The sequence below is a fragment of the Protopterus annectens genome, chromosome 13.part0, assembly GCF_019279795.1.
Source record: "Protopterus annectens isolate FY-2018-M chromosome 13.part0, PAN1.0, whole genome shotgun sequence".
Taxonomy (NCBI): domain Eukaryota; kingdom Metazoa; phylum Chordata; order Ceratodontiformes; family Protopteridae; genus Protopterus; species Protopterus annectens.
In genome coordinates, this window is record NC_056747.1 from 1,326,640,788 (window position 1) to 1,326,655,523 (window position 14,736).

The following is a 14,736-nucleotide window of genomic DNA, read 5'->3' on the forward strand; positions in this document are numbered from 1 at the left end:
GAAATCCTAGGCTGCACCTTTGTTTGATATAGTGGTCCTTCTGAATTAAGCAGGCTGACATAGTTTTGCACATGCTTCTGGTAAAACTCCTTATTTTATGTTTGTAGGTGCGACAGGTACAATGACTGCGGAGATGGTAGCGACGAAAGGAATTGTGAATATCCAACCTGCAGCGATCAGCAGTTCACATGCCAAAATGGACGCTGCATTTCCAAATATTATGTATGTGATGGTGACAATGACTGTGGGGATTACTCTGATGAGGAAGACAGCCTCTGTGTAACCCATGCACCCACCTGCCCCCCAGGAAACTTCCGCTGCAATTCAGGAGAGTGCATTGACATGCATAAGGTCTGCAACCAACAAGATGACTGCTCAGATGGAAGTGATGAGAAGGGATGTGGTAAGAATGAAATTTGCTTTTTGTTTCTGTATATTTGAAAATGTTTTGGCCCGGATATGCAGCACATGTTCTAAGGAATTTAAAGTATTACATTTGCTTCTGATCTGCACATGAGAACAGTCAATGGCAAACGTGTGCACTGTTTACCTTATTTATTTTATTTGAATTTGTTAACTAGGTTAAAGCACTGATCACATAAAAACCAGTTTCAGCTTCACCCTTATTTACAAAATTCAGGCACTTTATGAGGGAGCAGCAGGCAAGATATAAAATAACTGTAATGATAAACTGCTAGACCACATTAACCAAACAAGATTGCTCAATACTGTACCAACTGTAATGAAAGATGGGTTCAATGTCCCTGTATCAGAGTATGCCCCACCACCACTATAGAAAAGAAAACATGGGGAGTCTGCATAAAAAATAAATAAACAACTAGGACTTCTAGATGGAAAACATTCAATTCTCTACATTTTCATTGATTGATAGTTTCATTAATTGGGTAGGTAGGTTGATTAAAGTGATCTGTCTCAAACCACAACACCCAAGCCAGAAGTAATTCACAGCATTATAGTAAGCCAGACTCACATTTTAAGAATTGATACTATACAATAACACGAACAGCAATGTGTAATGTATGTAATAAGTATTAAGGTTAATACTACAAAGTTGTATGGTGCAGTATGTATGTAATAAGTATTAAGGTTAATACTACAAAGTTATACAGTGCAGTACGTATGCAAAAAGTATTAAAGTTAATACTACAAAGTTGTATGGTGCAGTATGTATGTAATAAGTATTAAGGTTAATACTACAAAGTTGTATGGTGCAGTATGTATGTAATAAGTATTACGGTTAATACTAGAAAGTTATATGTTACAATATGTATGCAATAAGTATTAAGGTTAATACTACAAAATTATATGGTGCAGTACGTATGCAATAAGTATTAAGGTTACTACTGCAAAGTTGTATGGTACAGTACGTATGCAATAAGTATTAAGGTTAATACTAGAAAGTTATATGGTGCAATATGCATGCAATAAGTATTAAGGTTAATACTACAAAGTTATACAGTGCAGTACGTATGCAAAAAGTATTAAAGTTAATACTACAAAGTTATATGGTGCAGTACGTATGCAATAAGTATTAAGGTTAATACTAGAAAGTTATATGGTGCAATATGTATGCAATAAGTATTAAGGTTAATACTAGAAAGTTATATGGTGCAGTACGTATGCAATAAGTATTAAGGTTAATACTACAAAAGTTGTATGGTGCAGTGCATCAACAGTTGTGGTAACATTTTTCGAAGGCAGTAGTGGCAGACACCATATGGTTTAATTCAGTGTATTTAATGCTGTAGATTTGTTCACTGGTAACAGCTGTAATTCCTTACTAAGGTAGGGTTGCTACATGACGTAAAGTTTCATTTTGTGTATTTGAATTTGTAGTTTTTTTTTCAGTTGAAAGCAATACAGATAAGTAACACTTCTTAGAATAGTTAGGAGTCACTTGTTTGTTCTACAAAATTAGACTTCTCCCCGCCACATAACACTAGTGAAATAATTTGGAATAGTTTAGCACTTTTTTCCACTGTTGACATGTAGTCATAGAAACAATACGTGAAAATTCAATGTTTTAAATGTGGGCAATTTTTAGACTTACTTGAGTGTATTCTAAAACAAGTTGGAACCTCAACGAGGAGGCCATTTTGCTACTGGAATAATGGAGAATACAGAACATATGATAATGGCATCTGTTACAGAAGTTAAACTTTGCAAATGTCTTACTTTTAACTATAAAAATAACACACCCTGGTATTTTGCCGCTCTGTGGAATTTCTGCTTTACGGAAGAGGTATTTATTTTTGTTCTCCTTCAGTACTTATTTGGGCAGTGCATGCCATTCATATTATAAGCTGGTTTATAGAAGTACTACCTTAGGGATGAAATTCCAACATAGATAAGTGTCGTCTATATGCCATGTGTAGCTGGAGTCAGCTTCCAAGATGTGGTCTTTACACTTTCTTATGTTTCTTCCAAAAGTGAGACCCAAGAGAATAGATCTAAGAGGACCCTGTACACAGTTCCCACAGCAGCATGTTGTTGCAGACATACCTCTCGACCTGCAAACATTGACAATAGGAGCAAAGGCCTTTGGAAAGTAGGGACATCTGGCTAAAAATCTGGACATCTAATTAGTATAAAATGTGATAAACAAATAGCACCTAACTCCTCCCAATTCTATTAGGAATGTGGGATAATACACATATTTACAAAAGAGAATGTGTCAAAATGATGGAAAAATATAAGCACATCAATAAAGAGAAAATGTAGAATCTGTAGCCTTTAGTGAACTGTATTGCAAAACTCTTACACATGAAGTCATTTATTTGTGTTTCAGTAAAGGGGAGTTGTAAGATGTGTGCCCTCTTTCTTTAAATTATTGTTGCCACTAGTACGGTGGTTATGTGGTGTGGTTTTCTGTTTACTAGACACCTTCAAAAATCATATGTGATGAGGAGGATTCAGAGTATTGTGGAAAGAGGTAAATTAAGCCTAAAGATAAGGGTATCCTGTGCAGGGATAAATCAGGTCTGAAAATATGAACATTCCTCCAAATGAGGAATAGCTTCTGCAATCTCAAATTGTATAATATCTTGCACTGATATGACCTTTTCCTTCTTTTGGAGATCCATCCATTATCCTTGTGTATAACACCAGTTACACACTGTGATAACCAGTGATCCGACCAGTGGCAAACTGTGACAGAACTGCCACAGGGCAGTGTTACTAACTCAGTCTTAAAGTGAGTTTGCCTGGCCATTTTCCTTATAGGAAAGCATCCACTTTATATCTGAGATTTTACTGGCTGTGAAACCAAACACGTTCAGGGTACAAAATGTTGACCCCCAAAAGATCACTCTTAGCTAGTAACTTATTTGTACTTTACATGCCGCATGTCACTGAGGTAAGGCAAAAACATAGCTCTACATGTTTTTTTCAATACATTTATTTGTACTCAGAAAAATCTGAGCAGTGCTTTCTTTCATTCCCGCTGGCTGCAGCTCATTTTAGAGACATCTCTTGTTTTGTATAAACATTTTATTTTGCCCCTTTTAAACAGAAATACAGATATTTATGATAATGATTTTCCTCACAGAATGTGCTTAACTATAAAAACAGTGTTCCTATCAACTTTCTCCATCAGGGATTCTTATTTTATTGTGTGCAGATGGAGGGAGGGGGATATAGCATGAGTCTGAACACATTTTCGTTATCTGTAATCACGGATTCTGATAAAAACGGCTATGACACATTTCTACAGTGTAGATGATAAACACCAGTTTTACATGATCATTATAGAAATCACCATTCTTTCTTTTTTATATTTTACTTATTTAACTGTGTAAGCCCACTGGGTATAACTGCCCCTTTTTAGGGTTGACATTTGGACACTGTCTGATTAAATGATTTGTTCCTATATATTTATATGCAGAGATAAGTATGTTGGTTCATCTGGATTTATGTGCAGTGATACTCGCATTGGTTCATGTGGATTTGTGTGCAGAGATCAGAGATACATGCATTAGTTCATGTGGATTTACGTGCAGAGATCAGAGATACACACTTTGGTTCATGTGGATTTATGTGCAGTGATACACAAACTGGTTTATGTGGATTTATGTGCAGAGATCAGACACACATGCATTGGTTCATGTGATTTATGTGCAGAGATACATATGTTGGTTCATGTGGATTTATGTGCAGAGATACGCACATTGGTTCATGTGGATTTATGTGCAGAGATCAGAGATACATGCATTGGTTCATGTGGATTTATGTGCAGAGATCAGAGATACATGTGGATTTATGTGCAGAGATCAGAGACACATGCATTGGTTCCTGTGGAATTATGTGCAGTGATACATGCATTGGTTCATGTGGATTTATGTGCAGAGATCACAGATACACACATTGGTTCATGTGGATTTATGTGCAGAGATCAGAGATACACACTTTGGTTCATGTGGATTTATGTGCAGTGATACACACATTGGTTCATGTGGATTTAAGCGCAGAGATAGACGCATTGGTTCATGTAGATTTATATGCAGCGATACACAAGTTGGTTCATGTGGATTTATGTGTAGAGATACACAGGTTGGTTCATGTGGATTTATGTGCAGAGATAACACATTGGTTCATGTGGATTTATTTGCAGTGATAGACGCATTGGTTCATGTGGATTTATGTGCAGTGATACATGTATTGGTTCATGTGGCTTTATGTGCAGAGATCAAAGATACACATGTTGGTTCATGTCGATTTATGTGCAGAGATCAGAGATACACACGGTTCATGTGGATTTATGTGCAGTGATACACACATTCTTTCATGTGGATTTATGTGCAGAGATACACAGGTTGGTTCATGTGGATTTATGTGCAGAGATACGCACATTGGTTCATGTGGATTTATGTGCAGAGATCAGAGATACATGCATTGGTTCATGTGGATTTATATGCAGAAATACATAGGTTGGTTCATGCTGATTTATGTGCAGAAATAGACGTGCTGATTCATGTGTATTTATGTGCAGAGATACACACATTGGTTCATGTGGATTTCTGTGCAGAGATACGCACGTTGGTTCATGTGGATTTATGTTCAGAGATGCACACGTTGACTTATAGCCTAAAGTTGCATCAAACAATGCTATTTCAGAAGGGCATATAAAGGCTATTGTTGGCTCAGCTGGGATTGGAAAGCATTCCCTGGCTAAAATGGGGACTGTAAAACAGATCCTGGATAAATCTGGGGCATGTAAAGGAGGATAAGTCTAGGGATTGTGAAAGCTTACCCAGTTTTATTTATAATTAGAAATGATATTCTGGTACATCTGGAACAGCACAGCTTTAATATGTAAACCAGAATTGTAAAGTTTATTTTAGAAAGAATAAATATTTTAATATTGTATCCTTAATAGACATAGGTTGTAAAAGCAACTGTTCTGCATGTTGCTGGGACCTAAAAGGTTAATCTGAAATAACTGAAATCATATTCTCTATTCTGGATATAGATAAAATCATAAGTTTATAGGTACTTGCTAGGCTATTGATCTGCGAGGATCTTAAGAAGCCCAGTCTTACATTCCCTTGGCAGTTTTTAGCCATTATATTCTGCATATGAAAAATCCAGAACACATTTATTTATTTATCCTACTCCTGAAGGATATGAGTGTTAAACCATGGGTGAATTTGGGGTTTCCCACCCATTCATCCAAATTGCATTTGAATAGATTAAAAGATTACCCCAGTTTAAGCTGACAGCATATTGGATAGAGACAGGAGGATAAAGCTGAGCTAGGTGCAGATTGAGTTACATGGGTTATCCTGAGTGCACTTGGGATAGTAATGGCTGTTGTTGGTACAACTAGACAAGTAAATCATATTCATACAAAACAGGTTGTGAACGTCATCTGGGGTATAAGTGGGGCTGCAAAGCTACTCCAAGTACAAACTGGCTCATACATGATATCCTAGGATATAGATGGGACTGTGAAGTGTATTCTGAATACAGTGAGGATTGAAAAATGATACCGTGGTGCAAGTGAGATCATTTAAGATAGTTTTGGTAGAGCTGGACACATAAAGGCTATCCTGAGTAAAATATTGAATATAAAAGCAGTCCTACAATCATGCATCCTTCTACAGACACCATTTTCCCATTTTTGCACATGGAGTTGGGGTTTCACTTCAAAAGTGACAGTCATCTAGAGCCAGTGTTCAAACCACCAAGTGGTTAGTCCTGCCACGGTTGTTCTTTTATACCACTCATGCACACACTCACATTTATGGCCGATTTAGAGTGTCAAGTCCACCTAATGATTGTCTCTGGAAGGTGAGAGGAAACCAGAGCACCCAGAGAAGGCCCACATGAAGACAGGGAGGATATGCAGACTCCACACAGAAGACATCCCAGATGGGAATCAAACCAGAGAGCCTATTGCTGTGAGGCAACAACACTACCTGCTGCACCAATGTGCAGTACCACTGGGAATATATAAGCTATCCTGAGTGCACCTGATAACATTAGAGCTATTCTTGGTAAAGCTAGGATCTTAATTTTATTATAACTTATGTAGTGAAGCCTGACTTCAGTGAATCCCATACCTAATTCACTGAGATGGCATTTATTGGTATTTATTGAAGTCTTTTTAATATGTAGGCTTTATCTCCTAGAAAGGGGACTTTTCCCATTGTACTCCTCAATGAATCTAAGTCACTCTGAGGTTGCATAACCTGGGATAAATTATAAAAGCTTTCAGAAGTAGTTGCGAATCTGGTTCAGCTGATAAAGTTTTGCTGAAACAGGACTCAACCAGAAAATCAAATACCTTTCTCTCAATCAATTTTGAAGTCTAAATTTGTGGTCCCACCACAATGCTGCAGTAGACAGGATGTGTGCAGGTAGGTAATCCTTTCAGCATTCATCATTACATGCACCGTTTATTCGTAGCTGCCATCAACACTTCCTATGTTAGAGTGATAAGAAAATAAATGTTAAGTGTATCTATTATAAAGTCCATCTCAGGTCTGTCTTGAACCCAGCAAGTTTTTTTTATTTGGTGGGTATGAGAAGATTTGGTGGAATGACTTAACAGGGAAGTGAGGCAGTGTAACCCACCATGATGGTTATGTGGAACACATCTTCAGAAAGGGGGTAGGCAGAAAACAGCCCACATCATGGGGTAGCGTACATTAGTGTACATAGAAATGAAGCAGAAAAATGGACAGGTTCAGTAAATTGTAAAACCAAAACAACTGCAAAAATGTAATCTAAGAAATGTATTTTGTTATAAAACAGATTAAAACAAATTCACGAAGGATAATGGCTCATATAGATAATGTCCATCTGTTTGGTGTGATGATTACAAAGTAAGAAATGTGACTGCTGTTCATCTTGCAGCAAAAAACAAGATTGTTTTTCTCACAATAGATGTGATTAAAGGAAATAGAATTTAGAAAATATCACTGCAGCTGAGCTAATGCAGGTAACATACAACTAGAATGTCTGAAGCATACCGACAATCTTAATGTGCTTATTTTATTGTAGTTATTTGTAGTATTTCTAAAAAAATTACTGAGACTAGTCCTCAAAGTACAACTTCCATCTATAGCACCACAGGTAAAGTGGATATGTTAGCTGCTCTGTTTGCTTCAGTTTTACTTCTACATACTCTGTTTTGGCTTCTAACAATGAGGCATGTGCCATGTAAGTTATTTTGATTAAATAGAACAATGGGAATTGGGATGCAAGTATTTGTTCTATGAAGATGTATAAGACTGCAGTGCTGGTACTCAGAACATGCAGACTTGAAAAGAAGCTTAAGATGGCTAATTTCAGTATGTAACCAATCCCTGTTTTCAAAGCCTTTGGCCACACATTTGTAAGCACTGAAATGATTCACAAGGTGAACATTTGAGAGATGAAGAAGCCTTAAGATGTAAATTAAAGCAGCTTCCTAGTCACAGATTACTTCAGATACTGCTAAACATTTACACGTACCTCTGCAGTTATGGGAAAGTTAGTTCATTTGCTATATACTTTAGGCTTTACAACAGTTCTTGTTAAGGATTTGGTGCACCATTCCATGCAAAGGTTGCCCTGTGGAGCAAAAAATATTCTCATAGTAATGCATACGGAGTCTGTAAGTAGGATTGCCCCCTACCCCCCTGACAATTATCGCATGAAGGTATACCGCTGTAGGGGTTTCTTGGAGAAGTGGCCTTCTTCTGGGAGACTGGGTCCATGATGTATCTTGTGGAAAAAAATATTCAATGTATTTGTGTATTTATACACCTTAACTTATTTTTCTTTTATCATCAGGAATCAATGAATGTGCAGACCCAGCAATAAACCAGTGTGCTCACAACTGCACCAACACCCTGACTAGCTACTACTGTAGTTGTTGGACAGGTTATCGACTGATGCCTGATGGGAAAGCCTGTGAAGACATCAATGAGTGCAAGGAAACACCTCAGATCTGCAGCCAAATATGTGAGAATACTGTTGGTTCCTTTATTTGCAAATGTGCCAGTGGTTATATCCGAGAACCAGATGGTCGCACATGCCGTCAGAACAGCAATATTGAGCCATACTTGTTGTACAGTAACCGCTACTATATCCGCAATCTGACCACTGATGGTAGCTCATTGTCCATTGTTCTTCAGCATCTCACCAATGTAGTGGCCCTAGATTATGACCGTTTTGAACAACGACTGTACTGGATTGATGTTGGCACTGACAAAATTGAAAGAATGTTCTTCAATCGTACTGGCAGAGAAACAATTATAAATCACGAAGTACCTGATGGTGAAGGATTGGCAGTTGACTGGGTTAACAGGTAAGAAAAACTAAGCTGACAAAGTAACTTCAGCATAATACTTTGCGTGGACAGATTAATATTAAAACCCGTTTGTTAACCAGATAGGTCCACTGAGCATATAATCTGTTTTCAGGGGAGACCTGGGAGCAACGTGTGGATAAGTGACTTGCTTAAAGTCACAACTGCAGGCAAATGAGGGCTGAGGGAATCAAACCTTGTGCCACAGGAGCTACATTGTTCATATACATCAGTTCTTTGGCTTTATGCTTTGCCAGATATCAAAAGATCTGTGTATGTTGTGAGTGGAACAGTACAGTCAGGCATAATGTTATCATAAGGGTACATTTTATTATACTTAAACAACTGAAAAATATCTTAATGCCAATCATACCTCTCAACTGTACATATTTTCACAGAATGTCCAGATTTTTGGCTCATATTTTTGGTCTGTTCCTCATAAAATGTGTGGTTTTCTGGCAAATCACTAGGATGATCTGCAGATTAAAATCACTAAATAATGACATACATTTGAGTTTCAGACTTCAAATCCTTCAGAAAATGTATGTTAAAACAAACCCTGTTACTCTAGCAACTTTCTAAGATTATAAGAGCAATATTTAAAATGTGTCCCTATATTTGGGCCTTTGTCACCCAATTTTGTTGGTCTTTGTCCACATTTCTTGCACTAAGAGGTTGAGATGTATGATGCCAAGACATTTAATCATTCAGTCATTCAATCACCTGCACAACAGGGGGTATAATTTACATTTCATTTGTACCTGTGGTGCTCTCTATGTAGGTGTATATTTAAGGAGTACATTAGTGCAGATTGTAGCCAGATTAGGTACAATAAGTCATGCAGTTCGCTATACTATACACATGGGCTATTTTTGTTATCATGTGTATTGACATTATTAGATATAAAATAGGAGCAGAATTAATGAAATATTAGTTAAAATAGAAATTTTGGATCATTATCACTGTTCCTCTATTTGCCCCAGTTTTGAATGAGCATTATTAGATGTGCCTTTTAATTGTGATGCATATGCAAATATATACATTAACTTTTATTATTAATTCATGATGATGAAATCTATGTTTAGATATTTGCTACTTAACTTCCATACCAAAATGTTTTGAGACATATACATGTAATATTCCTACTTTTTATGGTACATGAATGGTTTTATGTATATAAGGAATGTCAGGAAGTTAGTTTTTCGAATAGTGATGAAGCTTTGAGCGAAACCAGTTTATCAGTGCCATTTTCTTGTTAATAATTTTATCCTTATCATTTGTGTCTTTAGAATTAACTTCCTTGGGTCAGAGAGTGTTCTTGGCTCCATGCAATTCTGTATTTTATATAGCTATATCTATATCTATATCTATATCTATGTATCTCTATGTGAATAGGTAGATATGTATATATATATATATATATATATATATATATATATATATATATATATCTATAGAGAGAGAGAGAGAGATTTGTAGGTAGATATTGCTCAATCTATCTGTATTTATATAGAAACATATATATATATATATATATATATATATATATATATATATATATATACATATGGATTTGTATCACTTCACCTAAAGACCATTTCACTGACACCCATTTCACTGAGACCAAATCACCTAAAGTTCATTTCACCTAAAACTCATTTCACCTAAAACTCATTTCACTGACAAGTAGTACTCAAAGGCAAATCAAAGGTATATGTCCTTTTCCCCACTGTAGTGTGATCCTGGTGTTAGTATATATAGTTAGGGGGAGTGTGGGGGGCACAGCCCCCTACACTGGGGGGGTGTAGGGCATAGCCCCCCACCTAGTTGGCTTTTACCAAATAATGTAAAACAAAACCAGACAACATAAAACCAAATTAAGTGGGGGGCTATGCACCCCACACCCCTCACATCCCCCCTAACTATATATACTTGTCAGTGAAATGCATTTTAGGTGAAATTAACTTTAGGTGATTTGGTCTCTGTGAAATGGGTTTCAGTGAAATGGTTTTTAGGTGAAGTGATACGAATCCCTATATACAGCATTGACTACTGAGCCTATGAGCATAAGTATTTGCTTCTAAACATTTGGCAGAGACCAATAATTGCTGTCTGGTACAGCTTACTTAATATCCATATATGTCCCAAAAAATTAAGTAACAGATTGGAGGGAGAAAAGGACTTGTACCGATTAGCTAGACAGAGGGACCAAGCTAGTAAAGATGTGCAGCAGGTAAGGGTGATAAAGGATAATGAGGGAAACATCCTCATAAGCGAGGAGAGTGTGTTGAGCAGATGGAAAGAGTACTTTGAGGGGTTGATGAATCAAGAGAATGAGAGGGAGAGAAGGTTGGATGATGTAGGGATAGTGAATCATGAAGTGCAGTGGATTAGCAAGGAGGAAGTAAGGATAGCTATGAAGCGGATGAAGAACAGAAAGGCTGTTGGTCCAGATGACATACCTGTGGAAGCATGGAGGTGTTTAGGTGAAATGGCAGTGGAGTTTTTAACTAGATTGTTTAATGAAATCTTGTAAAGTGAGGGGATGCCTGAGGAATGGAGAAAAAGCGTTTTGGTATTGATTTTTAAGAATAAGGGTAATGTGCAGAGCTGTAGTAACTACAGAGGGATTAAATTGATCAGTCACAGTATGAAGTTATGGGAAAGAGTAGTGGAAGCTAGGTTAAGAAGGGAGGTGATGATTAGTGATCAGCAGTATGGTTTCATGTCAGGAAAGAGCACTACAGATGCAATGTTTGCTCTGAGAGTGTTGATGGAGAAGTACAGAGACGGTCAGAAGGAGTTGCATTGTGTCTTTGTGGACTTAGAGAAAGCATATGACAGGGTGCCTAGAGAGGAGTTGTGGTATTGTATGAGGAAGTCGGAAGTGTCAGAGAAGTATGTAAGAGTGGTACAGGATATGTATGAGGGTACACACACACACACACACACACACACACACACACACACACACACACACACACACACACACACACACACACACACACACACTCACGCACTCACGCATGCACACACACGCGCACACATGCACACACACGCGCACACATGCACACACACGCACGCACACACACACACGCACACACACACACACACACACACATGCGCGCACACACACACACACACACACACACACACACACACACACACACACACACACACACACACACACACACACACACACACATACACCATGAGTGCCCGGTATGGAAATGATATTTTCAAGGTAAATTGTAGGGTTGGGGTTTTGGATTAGCATACATTAACAAGGTGAGTGGAGGGGGTGATGTAAATGTGTTTGATACATTCATAATTTCATAATTTTGTATGGCTGAAATTTCAAATCCCATCAGACTGAACACAAAATGGTGAAACATGGAAAGATGAATCCTTTGTTTCTGGCTTTATTTAGAAGTATTAAAAAGCCAATAGCTTGTTGTATGAGCTTGAGGTAGAGGTGGCACTCTTTTTTTTTCCCCCTTTCCCCACTGTAGTGCAATTGCAGCTCAGTCAGACATTCCCAGTCAACAAATGTAAAATAAATAAATAAATAAATTTGGAATGTAAAGCAATTACAAAAGATGCAGCCAGAAAGATTAGAAAAGGAGATGAAAAGTACAGACTCGGAAAAGATATTAAAGAGAACAAAACAAAAATCGTCACCAGACGAGATAACTTTTATAATGAGTTGATAGATGAAAAGAAATGAACATCTGAATAAAGTTATAAAAAGGAAGACATTTCCGATGGGGTGATAAAATGTATTTGCGAAAAAAAAAAAAAAGACATAAGGGACTTTAAAACTAGGGGCCAATAACATTAGGAAATGCTGACTATAAGATTTCTTTGAGAAAATTACAAAAGCAGATGTTCCTCATTCCCACTGCTGCACACGCCCTTGTGCTATATGGGCTGTTTCCTTCCTAGGAAACAACAGCCGGCCATCTTCAAAAAGCTCTGCCTCTCCCCTTGCTCCTTCACCGTTACTGCTGATTGGCTAATCCCCAGGAGGGACATCAGCAGTAGGAGTGAAGCTTGCTGCAGTACTTTCTAGGTGTCTCAAGAGGAAGCATTTCATGGGCATCACAAATCAGCAATTGGCTAAGAGACTTGTTTATATCAGATAAATCCCCGCTGGGGAACTCCTCCACTCAGAAATTATTGCCCTTTAAGAAAAATAGGTTTTTATCTTATCTTTTGAATAAAAGCAGGATTTCTCCTTTAAGAATTTATTTTTTATTTATTTATTTTACATTTGTTGACCGGGCTAGTCTAGCTGGATATATTTCCATTTTCAGTAGAGGCCCGGGGAGAAAAGCTCCACATAAATTTTAACAAAAGGTCAAAAATAGACAATCAAATTGACAAATCATCATAAATGGCGAGACAATAAAAAAAATAGAACCCAATTACAGGTATACACATAAAAAAATCACATTTCTAAGGATAACAGTATTAGCTGTAATAACATCAAGAACAAGGCATAAAGCAGAGAGCAAAAATTGATTTATAATAATTTATAGAACTAATCTTAGTACCAAAAGGAGAAAGAGAAACTCTATCGTAGGAGAGGAGGAAGGGAAGCAGTTTAAGAAAAGTGAAGGAAAAGTAAAAAGAATGGAAGAGAGAGATTAACAAAGGGGAAAGAGGAAACAGACAAAAAAACTCTAGGGAGATAGAATGAAGCAGACTCACAAAAAGAGAGAAAGAAAATAAAGTAGTAGGAAAGCTCAGAGTATTAGAAAAGCACAGAAGAGGTAAAAGATTAGTCAGGTTTTGTACAGGAACAGAGCCAGTGGCTTTGGAAGTAATCTTTGATTTTATGTTTAAAGAGAGGTAGAGATGTGGTAAGTGTTATATCACTGGGGAGCAGATTCCAGTTCCTTCCTACAGTATTATTGAATAGAGAGTCACCAGAAGAATTATTAGTCTTTGTAATAGTAGCCATAAGTTTACTGGAAGAGCGAAGGGAGTTTAGGTTGTTATAAGGGATTACAAGTTTAGAGAGTATAGGGGTATTATTGGGTTGGTATAGAATTTTATGGGCAATAGTGAGTTGAGGGATTAACAGAAGGTTTTGAAGTTCTAGCCAGCCTAGAAGTTTCAGGTTAATACAGTGATGAGTTCTGAAAGGGTTGCCAGTGGCAAACGGGCAATGTTGTTGTAGCAAGTAGCCAGTTTGTTAAGGTTGGCTTTCCTTAGGTTAGTAAAAATTGGTGAGGCGTAAAGAAGAGTTGACAGAAGATGGGAGTGGGCAATCTTGGCTCTGGATGAAGAGGTTAGGAAAGGTTTAATTCTATATAGGCTTCCTATTTTTCTATTGACTATTTTAATGGTGTTGTTGATATGCTGATCAAAGGAGAGGTTATTATCAATTGTTATTCCTAAAAGTTTTGTTGTTGGATCAGGGGTGATGAGAGTGGCATTATTTGAGGAGATGGTGAAGTGCAAAGGAGTGGACCGTGTGCTAGGAGAAAAGGAGAAGTTTAGTTTTTGGCATTGAGGAGGAGGTTACGTCTGGTGAACCACGTTTCTACTGTGTTGAAGACATTTTGAGTAATAGATGAAAGTACATTAGGAGATGAAGCAGAGCAGATAAGTGTAGAGTCATCTGCATATTGAATGCAGGTGAGTGGAGATCATTGATGAACAGGGAGAAGAGAAGGGGTCCTAGAATGGAGCCTTGAGGTACACCGATGGAAATGGGTGTGAGTGAAGAAATTTGGTTTTCCCACCGAACTGCTTGTTGTCTATTGCTGAGGTAGGATGTAAACCATTTAGTGGCAAGATTATCAAAGGAGAGGGATGTGAGAGTGTTAATTAAAATGGAGTGGTTGACCATATCAAAAGCTTTAGAGAGGTCGATGAAGAGAGCAGAAGAGAGAAGGTTGTCGTTACGGTTC

The 14,736-nt window shown here is 37.5% G+C and overlaps 1 protein-coding gene across 1 annotated transcript in view; it reads left to right on the forward strand.

The window, feature by feature from the left end:
- The window catches only part of LOC122788060 (low-density lipoprotein receptor-related protein 2-like), a 1,238,079-nt gene that overhangs the window by 758,772 nt on the left and 464,571 nt on the right, over window positions 1–14,736 (forward strand). Inside the window, exons 50-51 of the mRNA XM_044054982.1 lie at window positions 108–403; window positions 8,299–8,815. Of these exons, the coding sequence (XP_043910917.1) occupies window positions 108–403; window positions 8,299–8,815 (813 nt within the window). The remainder of the gene's footprint in view (window positions 1–107; window positions 404–8,298; window positions 8,816–14,736) is intronic.